This window comes from Semicossyphus pulcher, unplaced genomic scaffold (assembly GCF_022749685.1).
Source record: "Semicossyphus pulcher isolate SPU_LCO1_2020_fin unplaced genomic scaffold, fSemPul1.0.p SCAF_9, whole genome shotgun sequence".
NCBI classification, from domain to species: domain Eukaryota; kingdom Metazoa; phylum Chordata; class Actinopteri; order Labriformes; family Labridae; genus Semicossyphus; species Semicossyphus pulcher.
Window position 1 is genome coordinate 11,132,295 of NW_027211770.1, and position 22,808 is coordinate 11,155,102.

The 22,808-nt window shown below is 43.0% G+C and overlaps 1 protein-coding gene across 1 annotated transcript in view; it reads left to right on the forward strand.

Moving 5' to 3' along the window:
• Window positions 1-21,664, forward strand: part of LOC138584777 (eukaryotic translation initiation factor 3 subunit H) — a 68,003-nt gene extending 46,339 nt beyond the window's left edge. Inside the window, exons 5-8 of the mRNA XM_069657087.1 lie at window positions 758-907; window positions 11,902-12,022; window positions 20,751-20,883; window positions 21,333-21,664. Of these exons, the coding sequence (XP_069513188.1) occupies window positions 758-907; window positions 11,902-12,022; window positions 20,751-20,883; window positions 21,333-21,427 (499 nt within the window). The 3' untranslated portion in view covers window positions 21,428-21,664. The remainder of the gene's footprint in view (window positions 1-757; window positions 908-11,901; window positions 12,023-20,750; window positions 20,884-21,332) is intronic.
• Window positions 21,665-22,808: the final 1,144 nt, after the last annotated feature.

A 22,808-nucleotide genomic window follows, 5' to 3' on the forward strand; every position in this document is an offset into this window, starting at 1 on the left:
GAAAAAGATTAAGTCCATAAAAGAAAATGAGATTATTCAAATATCAATGTGTAAAGGAAATGCTCAGAAATAGTCATTTATTAATATTAAGTACTTTACTTTATTTCCTTAATCCAGACACATCGGTCCATATCACTAATACAAGTTATAGAAAAATGCATGTATGATTTTAGATGACATTTAATTTAAAGTTATAAAGGAGCACACTTCCCAGATATTCTCCGGTTGTAACTCTTGATTTTCCTCGCTGACGGTCGCTTTCCTTCTTAGACTGTTTGCCTTCATCTGAGCGTCGAATTTGTTTCTTTTTCTTTGGATTTTCACTTATTTTTGAAGTTGTATCTGTAGTCATTGAGCCGCTTAGCTCCGCCTACCCTCTCTGGCAGACCAACCACTGCTGGCTGATGGAATACGCATACGCGTCACTAACTGGGTCTCACAGACAGCCAGTCTGTTATACTGTAAATGCAAAGGCTGTCATCAGTGGGCCATAGGCTCAGTCACCATTGTGTTACCTCATTCGGTGTTAGATAGTGACTTAACAGACATTTATTTAAATGGAAAATCTTCAAGATGATTACTTTCAATCAACCATATAGGCAAAAAAAAGTTGATAAGAGGGTTGAATGTAAACAGATGATGATATAAAACATTCTTATTCTTGTAACATGTCTACATTCTCACTGTGAGGGCAAATCATAACCCAGACTCTCTTCTTTTACTTTGTGTCCCTCCTGTCCTGTCCTTCACTCTGCAGCTTAAAGAAGGCTAACATTGGCTTCGAGCATATGTTCGAGGAGGTGCCCATTATCATCAAGAACTCACACCTCATCAGCGCGCTGTTGTGGGATCTGGAGGACAAGTCCACGGTCGCCGACAAGCACGAGCTGCTCAACCTCTCCAGCAGGTCAGACATGAGCTTATTTAGTCATATGCAACAAAGTCCTGAGGTGACACCTTGTTGTGAAAACTTTAACAGTGCTCATAGGTACATCTAGATCTACTATTTCCGACAGGTTTTTCTCAGGAGGCCAACATTTACAAGATGTTTCTGCGTGGTGTTGTGAGCCATTTTGTAGGTTTATCAACATCTGTCCCCAATAAAAACCCCGACCTTCATCCGGCTGTAAATTTTCTAATTTGACACTGATATTGCAGGGAACGCGTTAGGTGTTCGAGCAGATTTAACTGCTGCAGATACTCAGGAGTGATTTAGGTTCTCTCGCCATTTTTGTATGTGAACCTCAACTTTAACTCCCAAATGAAAATCGCATTTTTCGGTTTATTTTGGAGTTTAATAATCTTATATTGCTCTCGGACAGACCTCTGTGAGATCATAACGTTAGGGGGCTTTTCAGTCTTTGGACACGGTAACATTACGGCCAGCTCTACTTTAAGGACACAGCCTGCATCGTGTGTGTTTTGTAAGCACATGAGCGAGAGCTAACATGGAATCAATAAGTGTAAAAACACACTCTAATCAAATCCAGGAATGCACAATTTATAGATGGAAGTTACATCATCCGAAACAATCCAGCACTAGAAACAGTTGTCACTTTAATTTGATCCATTTGCACACGGTTACCATGGTGCTATGCATGCACATCTATTAAAGAATAACGTCTTCTTAAAAGTGTCTGACAAGCTTTAAAACCATGTCTTGGTATCTCTTTGAAGCCGCGGGCTGCTTTCACAGACATGAGTAAAAGCTTTTTGAAAATTAAAATTGATTTGACATTAGAGAACTGCCGGGCATTAGTCTGTGTCTTCTGCAGTGCTCTAAAGAGTGCAGGATTGGTGGAAAGAATAAGCTCTATTGACGTGTTTTGTCCTATGTATAGCCAGCATACAGGGGTTTAGTGCAGTTCAAACACTTCTTATGAAGCCTGCTTCGATTTCATCTTTTTATTATTGTCAACAATGATTTTTTTTTTCTTATAACAAGAACTGTTTAAGTAGCTAAAGCTCACATTTCCGTGGCAATGTCTTCCAGATCGAATTAAAAACACATAAAAGAGCCAAATTATTGCACCGGGATGCATATTCCTCATTACAATGTACACAGCCGCTGTAGTTTGCTCAGAAACAACACCATCCACTGATAACAGCTGCTGCTTTTTTGATCTCTGCAAAGGAAACACTCACTGTAGCTGCTCTGTGTTTGACCTGCTTTGTTAGTGTGCATTACCATGTATCATTAGCTGCAGAAATTATCATTAAAATGTACAATGCCTGGGTCAGACTCGGATCACTTTCACACGCTTGTGTCTGCAGTTGACAACACTAATGAAGGAAGGGTCAGATCTGGTGGACCGGGCATGTTGTATAAGGACGAGTGCTTGGAGAAATATACAATAACAGCAGAGTAGCAGAAACTACAGTGGCCATTTTTGTTGTTATGAAAGAAAATGTCACCCACGACAATGCTTAGGCAGTTTTGAGCAGTTATAATCTTTTTAGAGGCTAATCGGCTTAATTGGCACGTAGGCTTTAGCTGGAGGAGGCAGTGGCAACTCACACAAGACTGGTAAGTCAGATACATCCCTGTTTTTCAGAGATTTTGTTGATGATTAAAAAAAGATTAAAGTAGGGCTGCACCATTATGGCCAAAATGATAATCATGAATATTTTGCTCAATATTGAAATCACGATTATTTATTAATTTCAGGAACACATTTCTTTAATTGCACTTTCACATTTTAAGTAAACAGAGTTGTTGTGTTGCATTTCAGCTCATGTACAAATATTGCATCAAATTAAGATTTGAAATTAGCTTCTTTACCTGAATGTGCTGCACCTTTGCAGTGATGCATCATGGGTAATTTCGGTCCGTCTTTGGGAGTTGGGTGGATAGGGTGTCGCGCTGTGCAGCATCACCGTTATGGATATCTCACTTAATGCTAGACAAGGATGGGGAGTAGTGACGTTTTTCCTCTTGGTCGTCATACACTCATCAGGCTGCACTTTGCAACCACGACAACCATGGATGCTTTCGGCTGAAAGTCAGCAGTTAACATGGTCCCTCATTGAACCGAAACAGCGGTCTCTGCCGCTGCAAGTTAAGCGCTCATGACATGACATGCCAGCTCCCCCAAAAGTGAAGCCAAAACCTCTCGATCGCACCCTGGAGGGAGTGGCTGTTAGTTCAGCGCTTGTTCATGTGCTTGATTTGATATGCAGAAGAGTTTTCTACGAGCTCTACGAGCATTTTAAACGTCACTATCGCCGTCAATCATGTTTGTTTAATCGTGAGAAAGATCGCCAAAATTGTGATCGGGATGAATATTCGATTATTTGTGCAGTCCCAGGTAAGGGAAACTGTATCAGCAGATATTAAAGGAACGGGTAAGTTTTACATTTTAAGTGTTGAATCATTGAGTTTCTATTGTGCAATAAACAAACCCCAAAGTAAACATTTGTTGTTTGGATCAGATCTGTAACACATATACATTTCCGTCCACTTATATATTTTGGGTTTTAGATGTGTTTAACTGCTCATCTGATTGCTGGAACTTATCACTGCACCTTCAGGGATAGTATATGCTGTTTGATTTGGATATCCAGTCCAAAACTAGATGCAGTAAATGCCACATCCAAATGTCAAAACCAATTTATTCAGAAATGTCTCCAAAAACAGTTCCTGCCTTCAAAACTTTGTCTTCCATCACTAATGAGCACAATATGAACAAATATCACGCCAGCATATCAGCTACCAGCCTGGCACTTTAAGTCTCGCATTTAGATCTCAGAGGCGCTCGGCATCAGTCTCAGGAGAATTTATCAGCAATCATTTATGGAGATAAACCGCTGCAAGTGGAGCAACAGCTGTGAAGCTTCCCAGGGGCAGGTGTGAGAAATTAGTACAATAACGACTCAAAGTGTTGATTTACACACTGTTAACATGCAAAACACACTGTGCTTACTTACACACACCAGTGTAGCACATCAGGAGTTGTTGTGCTTCTTCCCATCTGTGTCCTGAAACAGCCAAATAAGTAACCAAGTCATGAATTAAATGAAGACTCCAGATATGTGCAGAGCTCGGAGAAAGCATGCGCCTGGCCGACCAAGCCTGGCACCAGTCATTTGTGAGAAATAGACTGAAGAGGAACACCTCACTTTTCTTGCATATTGTTCTATTTTCCGAGTGATTACTCTGATGTTGAAACATAGCGTTTTAAATGACCTAAAATGGGGCGGAGGCAGCCCGGCCCTCCCCGAAGCTTTCCCTGCATGGCCGCCGACGGGACGTCGGGCGAGATGAAATGATTTCCTGAAGTTGTCAGATTGCTGCGCATCTCCGTCCTTGTGTTGACTTGTAGCGTCCGTCTCTCCACATCTTCTGTGACAGCCCCACCCTTTCCTCCTCATTTCCACCCCTTCAAAAAAAGATAACGATAATGGCTTTTATTTAATGTTTTTTCCTTTTTGTTTCATTTTCCAATCTGCAGCCCCATTTGTCAATGTCACAGCCGTCTAAGGCTGAGTGAATGCAGTTTCACTCCAGCAAACAGGGGTTTTTCTTACCACAGATGATGATGTTGATCGAGGTGATGGATTGCATGAATGTAAATTCATTTATGTAACCCCTTTCCCCCAAACAGCCCTGAAACGCCTCTGTATTTCCAGTTTTACAAGCAGCCTGCTATGGCTAACACAAAGCATTTCACGTGTGGTATGTGGTCTTCACCTGTCTAAGAAAATGCCCACTGTGGAGTGGCTTACATTTCTCATTATAAATCATCCTTTAAGCCTCATATTTACTTTCTGTTCTGCGTGGATGAGCAGCTCGTCCGTCCATTACCTCCCGTCTGATTAGTGTAATTGGCCTCCTGCATATAAATGTCGGACAAAGTAAGGATATGTAAACATAGCTTTCTGCTTGACAGGAGTACCACGTTGATATGAATTCAATAAGGGAGAAAGGATCTTGTGCGGAAGGAATAGACAAGAAGTGTAAGGCTTTATGGGGGCTGCAGCCGTAGGAGGAGTGAGTCAAGTGAGGAAGGTGAGGAGACAGCTGGAAATAGGGTCACAGAGGAGGTGATGACAGAATTTTGCTATGAATAAAATACTCTGTGAAAAAAATGGCCCTCGACAGGCAAGCTTCCCCAGTGGGATTGAATTTTTGATCAACAGCCAATAATAGTTTTCTCTGATAGTTCAATCTCTTTCTCACTTTGAAGTAATGATAATGGACAGGAAGGGAGGAAGAGGGATTTAAACAGACATTTCTACGCCTTATGGGACTTGAATACCTTACAGCCCAGTAATTCTGTCTCCATTTTATGCACACTTTTTATTCAATATTTCCACAGAGATAAAACTATAAACTTATGCAGAGGCACAGTCAGATCTGGACTATCTCGTGTCTTTTTTTAAAACACATTATTCTGCTATAGAAGAAAGCCACATTACGCCCCGGTCCATCAGTTAAAACGCTCATTTCAAGCAGGAAAGTCACTTCTGTGACAGCTCTGTTAAACAGCCGCCCTGTGAACTTTCAATTTACTGAATGTCAGCCCATTTTTGCTCAAACATCAATACAGTTTTAGAGTTTGTCCTCCATTGTCCTGTGTGAATATGAACACACGCAGGCGCCAGCACACATACATACTGTATGGGCTGCCATTGAATCAGAGGTTGAAACAGACTGGCTGATGACAGGAAATCCCTCGGTGGGCTTTGATTTCTAATTCAGGATTGATCGAAAGCTGGCTGACCTGTTTAAATTATTTAACCCTCTGTAGTGTCTGACCACACCGTGCGCACTGTAGGTTGTATTATTCAGCATGCAGTTTCTCTCACTGCGTAGGCTACTGCTGGTTAGGGCCAACATTTTTATATTGTACTTGCACATTTAAATAAACAAAGTCAGCTATTCATCTCGGCCTTAATACACTCATCATACAGCACTTTGCGCATGTGGTGTTTTTTCAGGTTGTTGAACAAGTCACTTGTGTTGCTTTGTAGCACAGACGCAGGGTTCAAGCACTCTTTGCATATCATTTTTTCTTCCTTAACATCACTTGCCCGAAACCTGACACGCCTCCAAACAACCGATGGCGAGCAGTTTTGGGTGGGACCGGAGTTTCGGTTTAACGAGTGACTTGACCTCTTCCTGTTTTGGTATAACAACAGGCAGCGACTGCGTAGGTAGCCTAAACAACATGTTGGCACAAACAGATCAGTATATTTTGATCTCGTAATGAAAAGAAAGAGGCATTCACACGGACAGCTACGTATTCTCTTCTTGTTTTCAGCAGTTGCTGTAACTACGACAACCACAGACGCATTCACCTGAAAGGTGCCAGTTAACATGGTCACTAGTTGAAGCATTGAAACAGCAGTCTCTGTTTTTTACTCTTCTTCTTTAGACTGCCACTGCAAGGTAGGCGCCCAGCAGACGTCTCTCTTTGTTGCATTGCATACTCTTTCTGTCTTTTTGTTTAAATTCTTACTTTTAAGTTGATAAGCGATCAGGGTCGTGGCACAGTGAAAGAAGAATTTCATTGCACAGAATAACTTTCGCATATGACAAAGTCTTTGAATCCTTGAATACTCATAACATGACATGCCAGCTCCTCCCAAAGGGAAGCCAAAACCTCTTGATTATCCCCTGGGGGAGGGGCTGTTAGTTTAGGGAGCGCTTGATTTGATATACAGCAGAGTTTATTTACGGGTGGAGCACGCATTTACACGTCGGTATCGCTGTTGATCAATTATTTAATCGTGAGAAGCCCAAAATCGTGATCAGGATTGATATTCAGTTAATTGTGCGCTACCAGTCGAGCAGTAGAGTGTTTTCCTTGTGTATTTAGGCTCTTATAAACTTGGATTCACAAGTAAACATGCTCAAAAAACATGACTACACAACACACTAAACAACATATTTTAAAATCAAAGAAGTTAAAGGTCATTAAGGTCACATACAGTCATATAAACATGCTTTACCAAGCATTTGCCAAAGACTTTAAACAACACACAGTACTAATGCAATAGGCCCTTCCCCATGCAAACCGAATACTAACAAGATAGACAAAATGCAGTACACTTACTCATACTCGCATAGACACACATATAAAACTCAGTCCAGCTCAAACACTTGACACATCCATAAACGGCAGATGTTTTGAACGATCCCGCTCTGACTAAACGATTTCCTCTGCACATATTATAAATGCACACCACACAAATTAGCCACCATATTGCTCGATGAAATAGTTTTAAATGGGCTCTCGTCAGCGAGAATCAATTTTGACACAGCCGGAGGGACGCAGCGGGGAAGTGTTATGGCGAGATTTGGTCCTGGGCCATCAGTTTTCATGTTTGCGGCTCTGACACCACAGTGGAGGGTTGACAAACTGATCACACAGCAGTCCTCACAGGCAAACATGATGGGAGAGGCAGCGGCTCAGCAGTCTAAACTACGGGACACACAATTGGAGCTGTGAAAAATCATACACTACTCGCACATATTTATTCTAAAAGGTGAAACAAGCAATGAAATGTGACTGAAAACCCATTTGCGATATTTATCCACGTATATTGTTTGCCTAAAATCCTGCAGAATGAGGGCAGCAGGCGTTCAGGCTGATTTGATCGCTTACGCTAAAACGCACCTCATGCAGGTGTCGGGCAATAATATGGATGGTGTTACAGAAAGTCAAGCATGTGAGAATAGCTGCATAAATCATCATCAGCAGGGTTCATACAATTATCTGCATTCATACGGGTACATTAGTTTTCCCTGTCTGTGCATGCAAGCTTGAGGGACTTCATCTGCATGTGTGTTTGCTTGTAAATGTAATTAAGGTGTTATCAGCCGAACGCGCGTTAAAGTCAGCCAAATGTTAAGCTGAGATGATCATGATGAGTGGCTGCAGGACGTGCATATATTCCATTATTATACACATGTGTGGATGCTTAATTTAACACACATAAATGTAGTAGATAGTTTTTGTTCTGGTGTGTGCTCTGGCCTCATATTTTGCACTTCCAGGCATTTCCATAATACTTTCTGACATGAATACTTGAATTAGAATGAATGAGTTCATTGCTTAAGACAGTGGTTCCCAAAGTTTTTCTGCAGGGCCCCTCTTTGGATGATGAAAACATTTTCAAGCCCCTACAGACTGAGCTACCGTCTACCCATAAAATAGGGTCAAAACCTAGCATGTGGCTGACCGCATCAGGTCAATGTCTGCTTTCGTGGGCATGTGTTACAAGGACTGTCCTTATGAGGCCGATGACAACGTGTTTGAAAGCAGGTGTGTGCTGCGGACCTAGGTGAGGACAGTGGAGGAGCAGCCCCGCCTACTTCCCGAACAAAGTATCCAGAGCCGTATAGACAAAGAGTCGCGTCAGTGGAGGTCCAATATGCTCCATGATCCGCCATTGATATGCCACAACTCTCTCATGTACAGCTCTGAAAGTACAGTCACTCACTCAGTCAGTCAAATACAGACCCATGTGTTGGGCTGACCCAGACGGCATCCAAAAAAACCCAATTTTCTTTGAAAGATTTACGCGCGATAATTTTTATGACTGGTGTTTGTGTGCTATCGATCTTCTCAAGTCTGGGATGCAGCTGAGAGACTGCCACTCTTAGTTTATTTTCTATGTCCAGCTTTGATCTGTATTTAGTCTTGATTAAGGCCATTGCGGAAGCAAAACATGTGCGAGGTGTAAACAAACAGCGCGCACTTCAAATACACACGCGCCGCTGTTCCGCCCTGCCGGCTCTGCTGTTTACACAGACGCCGTTTCGCCTCTGTTACGCCTCTGTTACGCCTGTGTTACGCCTGTGTTACTACTTCCGATGCTGGCTCAGAGAAGAACGACTTCGCCCCACCATTCCGCTTCCATGCGGTTACATAGAAGTCGAAACATAACAGAGTCGTAACAATCCTGCCTTGAACTGGCAGTGTGAAAGGAGGCTCCTGGTTTAAGTGCTGGCAGATGTTTTATTTATCTTGCAATCAAATAAGAGTAAAAGAGACAGAACTTTGATACCTTTGATTTGAGATTGTAAAAGATTTCATCAGTAAGTTGTGTTGCAGTTTGTTAATTATATAATTCCACAGCAACTCTCTTGTTATTTTCTTTCTAATTGCAGTAAAAGCACAAGAAAGACATATTTTTAAAATGCAAGTTTAAAATCTTGTGAACATCAGGAGAAAGTAAAATAAGGAACAAATTGGCACAAATGTGTTTGCCTCGGGTCAATTGTGGTTACATTTGAGCGTGTTTATATCAAAGTCTTATTTATGCTCCACAACAATAAGCAGTTATTGCTAGAAAATAGGTAGCAGTTGTTGAGGCGGTTAGTGGCAATTTTCCTCATCTAAGACCTCAAAGAGTCTAAGAAAACTGAGGGAGGGTAAATTATTTCTTTAGAGGATTTTTTTTTGGCCTGTAACACACGAGTGTGTGAGGAGCCCGGAGAAGATAGGACTATTGATTTATAAAATTACTTATTGAAAAATCGCAGCAGAGAGAAAATAGTAACTAAAATCACCCAAAAAACCCTCTTCCTACACACAAAGAAAGAAACACACACACAAAACAGTTACATCAGCAAAAGTGCGCACACAGCCAAAGCATACACAGTGCTGGCAGTCCTTGCGGGTAAAATTTTCATTTAAATAAACAGTCAGAATGTGTTTTCCCACAGTACACGCTGCATTATGTAGCACCCAAACAGTCATAAATGAAAGATTATAATTCCACAGAGGAGAATACAACGGGGAGAAGGCTTGAAGTAGAGCACTGCAGCCTTGTCAAGATTGAACTTAAGGCTGTAGTGAGCAACGTTGTTAAAAATGGGGCTCATGGGAGGAAAGAGAACAGGAAGGCTGGTGGAGAAGTGTGTTGAGTGTTGTCAGCATGGCGGGGTTGGAGAGAAGATAAGGGTTGTGATTCCAGAGCAGAGAGATGAAGCACAGGGACAAGAAGAAAGGTCCTGAGGTCGGATCGCTGGCAACCCCCCGGAGAGAGCTTTCATGTCGGATGTCTCGGCGTACAAACCAGAAAACGTGAACTCGCAGATTAGGTCAGAGTCGATGGCGAACAGACTGTTGAAAACTGTCAAGCGTAGCGTTTTTAGATTGCAACCGCAGGTCTCTGAAGAAGACATCTTGAAGCTTGCGATTGTGCCAACCACTAACAAGTGTTTCCTCTCATAGTGGTTGAATCCTGCGGTTCAGTGCCAAAGCAAGGAACATCTGTGTTGACATTTTACATGACATTTTGAACAGATGGTTTCAGAATGGGTGACTCCGTCTACCTGTTCGACACCTGGTATATCACATGGAATGTATATACGTTTGGAAAGTAGGCCTTTAGATTCACACCTGGTATCAATCTCAGAACACATCAGCTTTTGTTTGAAGACAATGGAGCCTCTGAGGGCTGACGGACATTTTATTTTCCGGTCGCTTACAATGAAGGCAGCTTTATTCTTGTCATTCTGCAATGAAGGATATCCAGCAAATGACTTCCTTTACCGTGCAGCTTGAGCCAAGAGAGGCAATTTGAGTGAGGAGGTGAAGTCCATGACCAGTTTCTAAGCAGCACTTGTATACAAATATCACCTTACAGGATTTAATGAAAAAGGAAATTGTCATTTCATGATCACCTATGGGGTCTAGGATTGCATTACATCTGATGCAGCAGCCTCTGTTTCTCTCCACACGGACCGTTTTTCCAACATACAACCAAACCCTGCTGAAACACAATTGGACAATACTACTCAGACTAAAAACTATGATTATTACAGCCTGTGTTTGTCCAACAACTTTATTGAGGGTTGTCACTTAGAAATTAAAGTGGTAAACTTGAAGATCTCAGTTTCGTTCTTCTTGTCGGCACCTATGGTGATACAAGGTTGTGGGAGTCACTAACTGGACGCCGCTTGTGATTTTGTTCCACCAAAGTCGCCACAGACAGCCAGTCTGTAATACTGCAAATGCAAAGGCTTTCATCAGTGGGCCATAGGCTCAATCACCATTGTGTTACCTCATTCTGCAATAGACAGTGACTTAGTGAAAATCTTCGAGATTATTACTTTATGATTTACTACTTCAAGTCAATTTAATTTATAAAAACTTTTGATGTGCACATACTAACACATCTGGTGCTGAACTGTGAAGGAGTCGCCATTATTCTCCGAAGCTGTAGTGGCTGCTGTGGACAGATTTAACGCAAAAATGAGGGAAGGCTGTTGCAGAAGAAGAATGCAAGAAAAGCTGCATGTGACTGCACAGTTTCTGTAGTAACATGCATGTTCTTAATATGCTTCATCATTTTTCTCATATTAATAAGTATGCTGACTATGTGGATTAGGAGGTATGTTTGGCAGAGGAGAAAGCCATTGGATCAGGGATAACCATGACCAACGAGCCGTGCAGAGTATGAATGGCCACAGACCACGATACAGTATTTCACATTTCAAGATGCACACAATGTGTGAGCCAGCCAAAGTTACATAATGAGAAGTTTCGTAGGACCCTCTGTGAGCAGCATGCAAAGGGCCAGAATGGAAATGGTGGGTAGCTGTGGTTCAGGAGGCAGATCAGAGCTTTCTCTGACCTCAGGAAAGACCTCGGCTCCAACTGTCCACACGTTGAAGTGCACTCGGCCAAGATACTTAACCCCTAATTGTTCCCTATGGTCAGGCCCGTGGCTTGCATCTTTGTGTGCCTGGGTTAATGAGGCACCAAGTGCTATCTAAATAGAGTCCATTGTGTGTCTAAAGTAACAGCAGTAAAAGTGTGTTAAACGTAGGTGAAGACTAGTGTCAGCTGTCATTTTAGGCTCAGAGAGCGAATGAAATATGAACCGTCACTGCTGATGGCAACAGAAAAACATGTGAATGACGTGCTGACTTTTCTCTTCCAGCAACCACCTGGAGAAGAGCCTTCAGCTTCTGATGGACAGAGTGGATGACATGAGCCAAGACATTGTCAAATATAACACCTACAGCCGCAACCTGAGTAAGCAACAGCAGCAGAAGCACCAGGTAACTCTCACACACACACACACACACGCACACACACAGAAACATGAACAAGCACACAGGCAGACTCATCACACACAAGCTTTCGAGAACAAAAGCGCACACACCTCCTACAGACACAATGAGTAAGCAGAAGCAGCAGAAACATCAGGTTGCCAGAATGCATATAAGGGAAAAAGCAACAGACTCGCAGACACACACACACACACACACACAGTTGCACCTACAGCCACAAACTCAGCAGGAAAACAGCAGGTATATTTCTCTCAGCCATGGATACAACCAATTGCAGCTATAATCTCAGCAGGCAAGCAGCAGAAGTGCCAGGTAGCAGAAAACAAACACACACACACGTACACACACACACACACACACACACACACACACACACACACACACACACACAGAGAAAAATATGGTACCAGAGGCTCTCACATGCACTTGCACTCACGGAGGACCACCAAACAGTAACTACAGTACATGGCAAAGGTTAAAGATATATAAGCATTTACTTACATCTATATCTCAATACAGCTGTACTTTCATTGTTACACAGCTGCTGTACGATACACGTCATTCATTTCCTGTTGCCCACCTTGTTTCCTGAATAAAGATCATCAATCGCGTATGTGGTCTACAAACTAATATAATGCAACAATAACGCCTGAGCAGACACGACTGATCGGCATTTCAGTTGTGCATCTGCACAGGAAGCAATCCTCACTCCCCTAAGTGGAGCGGAGTAGTAAACAACTCTGTGCTTGCGTGTCTGCGGGCGGTAAAATGAGTGTGATTGGCTTTCACCTGGTTGTCGTTCAAATTGCGTCAGAGGACGTTTGCAGTCATGAATTTCACAAGGCGTCCCCTGCAGTGCCGCCGAGCACCTTTTTTTAAAATCTCTGTGGCTCAGCAGGTTCTCGGGCTGAAAGAGCCAGGTCCCTTTTATGACAAGCAGGAGACTTTTGCTGTCCCAGCGTCAGAGGCTGTGAATTTGTGAACAGCCTGTCAGAAATGAATTAGCTTGGGAAAGGATTGGGATGTTTTAAGAGCTCAAAAAGAAACGCTCCAACGATTATGATCATGATTTGAATGGCAAGTGGTTTGGACATTGGTTTGAGTGCACAATTTTATCTAGTCTGATCAGGTCTGGTAGGGTTCAGTTGAACTGCTGCAGGTCTCCGATCTCAGTGTCACAGTGGCATACAGCGACATTCAGCTCTTTGTAAAAGGGCTGCACGATATATCATTAAACAACCGCAATTGCGATGTGCGCGTGTGCAGTATTCACATCGCAGTGCGTGCGATAGTGAAGCAAATTAAGTGAAATACATGAGGCTGCTACTTTTTTGTTGCTTGGTGCAAAACAAAAACTCAACAGCTTCTCGTTTTCAATGACTAATCTAAACCCTAATCCAAAGCTCTTCAACAGAGCACACAGAGACCTGACCGCTGAGCTGCCTGTAAACTGTACACAAGCGCGGAAAACGTCTCCTGACTCCTGTCGGCACACACAAGCTCACGCTGTGTGTGCGCAGCAGGAGTAGCCGCTAAAAGTAAGCAGTCCGAGGCACGTCCGCTCTGTGTCCGTCTGTGCACCGGGACAAGGCTGTTAAAGGGAATACACTCACTTATAAGCCAACACGCGTAACAGAGCCTCGATCATCCTGCCGACATCATCTGTGATGGCAGCAGCTCCACCCGAACTCTCTCTACTTTTTCATAAGGGTGTCAGAGTCTCTGAATCAAGAGTGATAAAAGTAGGAGGGGGGGGGTTTGTTTTGTTCGAAGCAAAAAGTCCCAAATAATAAAAAGTTAATGTTAATTGTTACATGAAAACACTGCATTTATCTGGTATCATTTCCTGTATTTTTTTAATTCGAAATAAATATTGCAGAGCAAAACGATATCGCAATGCGTGTTCTGTCCAATATCGTGCAGTCCTACTTTAAGTCTCACTTATTTGTGTCGCAGGGTTACTCCTGCGTGAGACAGGGTCGTCTGATGATAATAAAATGACATCTCACTGATGTGTGTAGATGTAGATTACTTTTGTTAAATAATATTAGTTTTCCTTGTTTTTATCTCATGTTTGTCACCACAAAAGTGATGGTAACCTTTAGAGTTGTTAAATCCTGTGGGGCATTTTGTGTTCTAGCCTTAACATTCACGGATCTGTTACTCAAACTTTACTTCCTGGATCATATTTCTTTGTCCAACCCTGGAGAAATCGGTCATATCCATTTGTACAGGGGTTACTTCTATGATGGAGTCATAATTTATCTTTATGTGAGGAAAAGAAGGTTCAAATGGTTTAATACCATGAGTCATGCTCAGACAATCTTCAATACCATTGATACCCAGGAGGAGCTGATGCACCTGGACTCGAAGACGGTTTGAAAGTTCCAGTGAGACACATCACCAACCAAAACTTTATTACTAAGCAGCAGCAGTAGCACACACACACACAGTTTGACACACATACCCCATGTGCTCAAGACTAGACACACACACCACCTACGAGCACAAACTCGCCCAGAAGCGCCAAAAAGACCAGAACAAAACGTACAGACGCAGAGATGAAGAGTCAGCCATGTACCATCTGTAACTACAACCTCAGCCAGATGCAGCATAAACATCCTGCAACACATGCAAACACAGAGGCGCGCACACTCATACACACACTCATTACTCAGGAAAATGGAAGCGTAGAGGCTCAAGGTGACTCACTGTTGTGCGCCTAGTGGCTGCGTACACGCTTACACCTACGTTCAAACAACTACATTATTCTGTCATTATCCTCTGCAAGTGGAAATGAGGGAATGTCTGAAATATTAATGCTAATCCGACTGAGTCATCATCTCCTCGGCCGACGGAGGAAAAAATCACAGCCAAGTTCACACACATTTGGCAGACTGGTGACAAACATGAATCTGTGACCACAGGTAGTCTGCTGTGTTCACACAACACATTCACAACCCGGGCCGTGGAGAAACACACACCTACACAGCCACACATCCCAGGGCCAATCACCCACACTCCAGCTATTATGATCCATCATCCTCCCCTACCGACCTCCTCATCATCACAGCCCCCCTGCCTTTCCCCCGTCACACACACACACAGACTTGTGTCATACACAATATCACACAGGCATTCACCCTCTGCTTTTTCATGTTTCATGCAATTCTCCACAATGAGCCAACAGCACACACAGAGACAAAGAAAGTGGGCTCCTAATACACCTTTCAGACATCTACAGTACTTGCTCCATGTAATCTTGCGCTATTGACCCTGCTGCTTCCCGGACAAATGGAACCTTATTAATCATCATAGAAAGTTGCAAAAAGGAGCCGGGCTGAAGGGGCTCCATTTATCACTTAAAGCTCTCTGAATCTGGTGAATAGCAGGCGCAATCTGTGGCCAAGTTAGTCTTTGTAACGGGGGAATGTATGTCTCACTCCCCCCGGTTCATTCATTTGTTCTATTTCGTTTTCTTGTCTGTTCCCATCCACAGAAGCAGCCAACACTTAGATTAGATATGTACGAATGTGTTAATCTTACGAACCAAGGAATCGTGATTTATGGTTAATGATGCAATCCAGTTACCATTAGACAATTCAGCAATATTTTCCAAGTCATTACTTTTGAGCCGTTTAATTAATTTTGATATATAAACGGAAAACAAAAACATGAAAGGTAATTTAATCATCTCTGAGGGGCTGTTTCTGGTAGTAGATGATAAATAGATACGTAGCAGCGAAGAAGTTTGTAGCAAATCAGGAGAATGTCGTAAGTCGTAGCTTCTTCGCTGCTCGTGTGTCAGAAAGCCTCTGAGAGACTGACTCCAAGAGTATGTTGGTTTAATGGTCTGATGACTTTACGGCAAACGTGATCTGAAACTTAACAGATGAAAAGCTACTTGATCCTGACATGCATAGATAAACTTAGTCCTTGTCCAAAGGGGATCCAAGGATAATAAAACCAGATCCATCAAACCAAATAAACCCTAATAGAGAGTTTTCATCAACATGATGGGCCATCCATTAGCAAGCAGGTGCTTTTGAAAAGAGCATCAATATAAAAGTTCCAGAAATTATCAGTTATTCGTCCAAGTCACATTTTCTGCCCTGGACCAATATTAGACACATCCTGTAGCCGCCTGTACTATAGATCACCAGAAGATAATAACTTCTGACCATGACGTCCGGAGGTCATTAAAGCATGTGAACACCAAGAAAGCAGCAGGACCAGATGGCATCAGCGTGCACCTCCTCAACTACATTTGTAAACCAACTAGGAACGGTGTTCATTCATCCTTTTCTTGGCTCAGTCGGTCATACCCATGTGCTTCAAGAAACCCACCATCATTCCAATGTCCAAGGAACCAATACCAGCCTACGTGAATGACTACCGCCCGGTGGCGATCACCTCTGTAGTGACGAAGTGGTTTGAACGGCTGGTCAAGGATCATCTGAGCCTCACTAATGACAGCCTAGCGCACTGGGCCGAACACAGTGCCAGCCATCCCAATTGATCAAGGCAAGACGTTATAACCCTTGTCCTCCATAGCAATTTACCTCCATGTGAGATTGCTGCCCATTAAGTACAGTCGAGCGCTAAACATCATAGTCCCCTCCTGGCTCAAAAGAAACCTACCGAACCCCAAGGTAATGATTAAACCCCTCAAGTTGCATGTGAAACATAGACTCCCTGATGCACGAACCCCATATGATGTGGTTTTACCATCCTTAAGTCCACTGCATCCAAAAGCTGTATTTGAACCCCCTGCTGTGCCCCCCTCACACCTACCACGGTGTAGCCACTTTCAACTTCAACACCATCTTCATGTTTGCTGCTGTGGTGGGTCTGATATCAGACAACAATGAACACCAAACCGAGGGAAGTGAAGGACCACCAGCTGATGCTAGGACAAAGAGCTACTCCTGAAGCTACTCCTAAAAGACTTTGATAGTGGACTTTAGGAAGGGGCAGGGAAGGAACTACACCAACCTTTATATGTACAGGTCCTGAGTGGAGAGGGTGGACTTCTTCAGGTATCTTGGTGTCCATATCACAGAGGAAATGATCTGGGCGCTGCACACTGACACAATGGTGAGAGAGGCAAAGACACTTTCACCTCAGAAAATTCCCGGCTTCCCCCCAAATACTGAGGAACACTTCTCCTGCACAGCTGACAGCATTCAAAAAGGAACCGTTACAACCTGGTATTTGAAACAGGACCAAGAATAAGTCAAGGGGAATCATTAAAGATCCCAGTCGCCTGGGTTTTTGCCCTGCTGTGGTCAGGAAGAAGATACCGCAAACACCAGGCCAGCACTGACAGGTTCAGGAAAAGCTTCTACCCTCAGGCCAAGAGAATCCTAAATAAGGACACTGCCTGAGACTGCTCTAAGTACTAAAAGTTATTTACCATAATAACCACTGCTATTTATTCCTTAGTTTAATTCTGATTTTCCTAATCAGCTCTTATTGTTTGTTGCACACTTGAAGGATCTTGCAGGCGTGCACTTCATTATGATTACACCCTGTAGGATTTATTTGACAATAAACCTCAGAATTATTTAATATATGTAAATCAGATTATTAAAGGTAATTGTGATTTAATAAAATACATAAGGGGGACATTTCCTAGACTATTTTTGGCTGACCGCCAGGGTCAGCCCTACACCTAAAGAGAGAGAGTTGTGACATCGCAATGGCTGATCATGGAGCATATTGGACGTCTACTGACGCGACTCTCTGTCTATACGGCTCTAGATACTTTGTTCAGGGAGTAGGCGGATCTGCTCCTCCTCTGCTCCTCCGTTGTCCTCACCATGTCCGCAGCGCGCATATCCAGGGGTAGTTTCTGGTCTTTGTTTTAAAGGTTTCCGTGGGTTGGTCTTAACAGAAAACAATCTTATTTACATTCGAAACGGGACCTCAATTAACACACAGCGAAAACAACCGTGTGAGGCGAGACGAAAACACAGAGAGCGAGCTAGGGGGAGAGAGGGAGAGATTGCACGAAAGTTACTTCTGTAACATGTTTTTTTTTTTTTTTTTACTAACATATATACTTATGGCCTGCAAGAGACTTATGACTACGTTTTTATTTCATAGAAAATTAAGCAGGAACCGCGATAAGGAGCCTGTGAGTTACTTTATCAATCAAATAACTTCCTGGAAAAGTTACAAATAAAGTTAAAAAAAAACAACAGCCCAGGAAACACTTCAAAATAAAAGCATTGTGTACAAATGAGGGGAGTCAGAGTTCCAGATCGGGCTTTTACTTTGAAAAAGCATACCGGAAGTGTTGACCTACTTTACTCTTCGTGCCTGTGACTGTTGCTACAGGAAGAGATGTTAATATAGCTGTCAGAGATCATTAGTACTCATCACAATTCATTTTCACCGTGTATTTTGGCCGAGAACAGCGCGCGGCACGTGTCACGCCAGCAGTGTGAGGACTCTCATCTGTCTTTATGCATTTCAAATGAAAATGAACAGCCGTCACGCACACGCCACGCTTCCAATGTTGCCCACAAAAGCAGACATTGACCTGAAGCGGTCAGCCACATACTAGGTTTGACCTAGTCTTGTTTCTGCAGTGATTATGATGTACCACATGATCTGAGCTGTTCCTGAATACTCGGATCCAAAGCAGGCCCAACGTAGCCAGATTAAACTGAGCAAGCAATATGAACCCAGTTTGATTTTGGCCCGGGCAAAGTTTCTGCTGGGAACTGGAGTCCAGATAGTGAAATTGTAATTTTGTACCCTTGATACTACAGCCAAACAAAGCACATTGCCAGGAACACGCCATCCCCAGCATTGAGCGTGGCGTTTCCAGCAGCATGCTGCCGGGACGCTTCTCTGCAGCAGGTCCTGGAAGGCTTGAGAAGGTAGAGAGTCGGAAATAGATTCAACAAGCTCCAAAGAAATCCTGCTGCAGTCTGTAAAAGAACTGCGACGATTATTTTGCACCAAGACAACGACCTCAAACATAAAGGCAAAGCTTCACAGGAGTCAAGACCCCAATCCAAGTCAGGCTTTGTGTTGGACTTAAAACTGCTGTTCTCTTCGCAGTCCCCAAGAAACTTTACAACTTATTTCAACACCTGAGCAGTTTCTAAAGAAAGAGGGAAATAGGTGCCTCTTCTAAATGCTGACACGAAGGAGGATGTTTTATAATTGTACTTAAATTAGATCAGTTGAATTTTTTTTACCTTGACACTTACTTCCAATGGGGTTTGTTAAGACATTTTGGGCTCCGTTAGTCTATATTTATATATGGAAAGTGGAGCACAACTGCAAACTCTTTGTTTCCCTGTCTCTAAAATTTGCACACATTAGCATTTTGATGATGCAGTCGTGATGTGACACATTGGAAGGAAAAGGAAGCCGGAGGAGTATCGATTCATTTCAACAAATAGTTACATTTTTCACGTATTGTTCATCTTAGCGGTTTCTGTCAGCCTCAGTCATCCTTACAGGTGCATTGTGGGATGTTTGGTTGAAAGCACTCAAGTTGCTCCCACGTCCTTTTTCCCTCCTCATCTGCCGCAGCCTCCCGTTCCACCAGTCTGTGTGTCAGTCTCTCCTCCGTCTTGCCAAATTAACAAGGCTTTTAGGATCTCCAGAGACCCGGCACCTTACTGATTTACCGACTGTCAGCCCGCCACAAATCACTCCATCCCTGTCAGCACTTATAAGTCTTCTCTTGCTCTCTTGTCTGTCTCTCTTCTTTCATCACCATGTTTCTTTACATCTTACTCCCTTCCTGTTTCCAGGCCATTCGCGCTGTCTTTCTTCTCCACCTTCCCTTTTGTATTCCTTTTTTTTTTATATTTTTACTATCACCTGCTAGTTTGTGATCCCTGCAGAGCTCTTTCCCACTACTCCCACTCCTTACCTTCATGACATCGTTAGCTAACCTGACATGGAGCCTAATATGCAGATTTCAAACGCTTTAAAAGCCCAAACAGAATAAAAACGCTCCATAAAAACACCTCAATTGGAATAAAAAGCTCAAACTGATCGTTTGTTTTATCGTTTTTGTAAGCTGTTATTTGCCTAAATACAGCTGAAAATCTGCAGCTACTGCCCTCAACAGACGTTGGGTTTCATCCTGACTCTGCTTATCTTGCCTTATAAAGCAGATAGGGTCATTACTCAATGTCTTTGTCCTTATCTATTTTTATTTTGTATTTTATTTAATTGTGTGTATTATTTTATTATGTTTCTGTAAAGCACTTCGTAACTCTGCTTTGAAAGGTGCTTTACAAATCAAATATCTTCAGGGAGCAGATCAAACAAAGAGATGCTGCTGAACATGTTGGTGCTGAAAGGAAGTCCTTGAAGAAGACAAATGCGTGTATTCAAGCATCTGTCATTCATGACATTTCCGCATGTCATACAGCTGTTTTAATTAAATGCGTTGGAGCATGTAAACATCAGACTGTTTTAAATGATGCGACATGTAAACACTTGACCCGAAATCTTTAGAGTGATTTCAATCAAACTGATGAAACAAATGTGCAGCTTTTGTTCCACCTTTGCTCCTCACTCTCACATCCTGTCTTCTACCCCCCCTTTACTTCCCCCTCTCTCTACTCCCCTTGCTCATTCCTCTTTCTGTGCTTTATCTCAGGTTTTTTCCCCTTCTTTTTCTTTTGTACCCCCTCCTCTCTAACGGGACTCCTCTTTCTCTCTGCGTCTCTCCCTCCAGTACCTCCAGAGGCGCCAGCAGGAGAACGCCCAGCGGCAGAGCAGAGGGGAGCCCCCGCTGCCTGAGGAGGACATCACCAAAATGTTCAAGCCCCCACAGCCTCCACCACGCATGGACACGCTCCTCATTGCAGGTACGCACACACTTACACACAACCTCCACGCACGAACAGCCCCCGTCATCTCCACCACAAAGGCCCCCTTCGCTCCAAACTCCATCAGCCGCCTCTGCTCCCCTCACAGGAGCTCAGGTTCTGTTTTGTAATTATCGCCGCCATTATCTCGAAATTACATTAATTTAAAGTTTATTGACTCAATCTCCAAGTCGACCGCCCCTTCCCCTGCTGCTTCACGCTGTTCAGCTCTCCTCCGCCTTCTGACAACATTCTGATCCTTCCGTTTACTCTGCTCCCCACTAATTTGATGTTTTGCTGTGCTGCTGTTTTCTCCCCCCTCCCTCTGCCTCCCCCGCTTGTTTGTGTACACATCTGTGTACACATGTATGTATGTCGGATGTATGCGTATTTCTGTGGGTGTGTTTTTGTGTGGGGGCGCGTGGATGCATGTGGCTTCCTTCCAACAGGGCAAATTAACAACTACTGCCAGAACGTGAAGGAATTCACATCGCAGAACCTCGGGAAGCTGTTCATGGCGGAGGCTCTGCAAGAACACAACTGAAGGAGACAAACAAGGTGAAACAATCAACGACAGACGGGAAGAAGGTGCACAGAGGGTGCGAAGAGAGGGAGCGGTGACAGAGATGCAAAAACCACCATGCAGACATCTGGAGGAGAACTGCGCTAGTCTTTGATTTCTAGAGTTTATTCATTGTTTTTACGCCTAGACCCATCTTGGATACAACATTATCTTTGAAGATCACTTGATATTGATTTAAATAAAAGTCGTGCATTTCGACATCTCCTGCTGTGTATTTTTTGAATTCTGCTTTTGATGGTAATTGCTGCTTATTTCACTGTAGCGTTGAACGTTGTTTCGCTCTGCAAAAAAACATTTTGGTGCACACTTATGCTGAAATGGGGCACGATACAAAATAATTATACAGAACAATGGTATTTATACATAATATCATCGCTACATGCTTTTCATCCTCATGCATTTAAACATCAAGCAGGCGGAAACATTATTAGTGGATTTGCTGGAGTGTCGGTTTGCGTGGTGGGAGCAGTGATATCCTTGTAAACACAACTTTCACAGAAGCATCAGCGAGAGTTTAGCGTTAAATGAAATGCCTCCTTACATGTCTCGGCTCCCACCGTCTCACAGCGCTCGATAGACTTTTGATTTTGTCTTTTTGTGAAATTACTCTGCGCACCAGAATCCGCCTTTCCTCCACACAGGTAGCAATTAGCACCTGTTTATTTTTAGGATGCAATAATAAAAGTCCCAGTAGTGGAATTTGGCTCGGATAAAAGATTCTTCCTGTTGTTGAGTTTTCAAGAAAAACATTTTAGGGAGGAACTGCAGGTGTGCCAAATAATAGACTGAGGAAACTTCTGCACTGGTAGGCACTCCGTACTCGACGCAGTTGTGTCTGTAATTGCCAAAACCCCATAAATAATTTGGCAACATCGTTTAGAGAAATTAAAAACAAGAGAAGCAATAAAGTGTTTATTCATTAAAATGCGTAAATAATCAATGTGAGCTGTGCTGAAAGATACACACCAACGACAGCCTGATGAGAGGTGGACTTGTCAGCTCTAACAGGTACTTGGGTATATTGTCTGACAGCCGGTTGAAGTGGGATGTAAACACAGAGCTGATTGTCATGCGCGGCCATCACAGAGCTCACCTTCAAACACCTGACTCTCTTTCAGTGAGTGATTCTAACATTTACAAAATCCTTTATTGAGACTCTTGTTGGCTTTTTATTGTGTAATGTCTTATCAGAGAGGGACAGAAACAGCCTGAACAATACGAATAGAGCGGTTCTTTTGTGACCAACGAGTGATAAGGAAGTCAATGAGAGTATTGAACCTACATGACCACATCGTACCAAACAGGATGCTGCTTTGCTCTACCTGCATTTGTCTTTAATCCC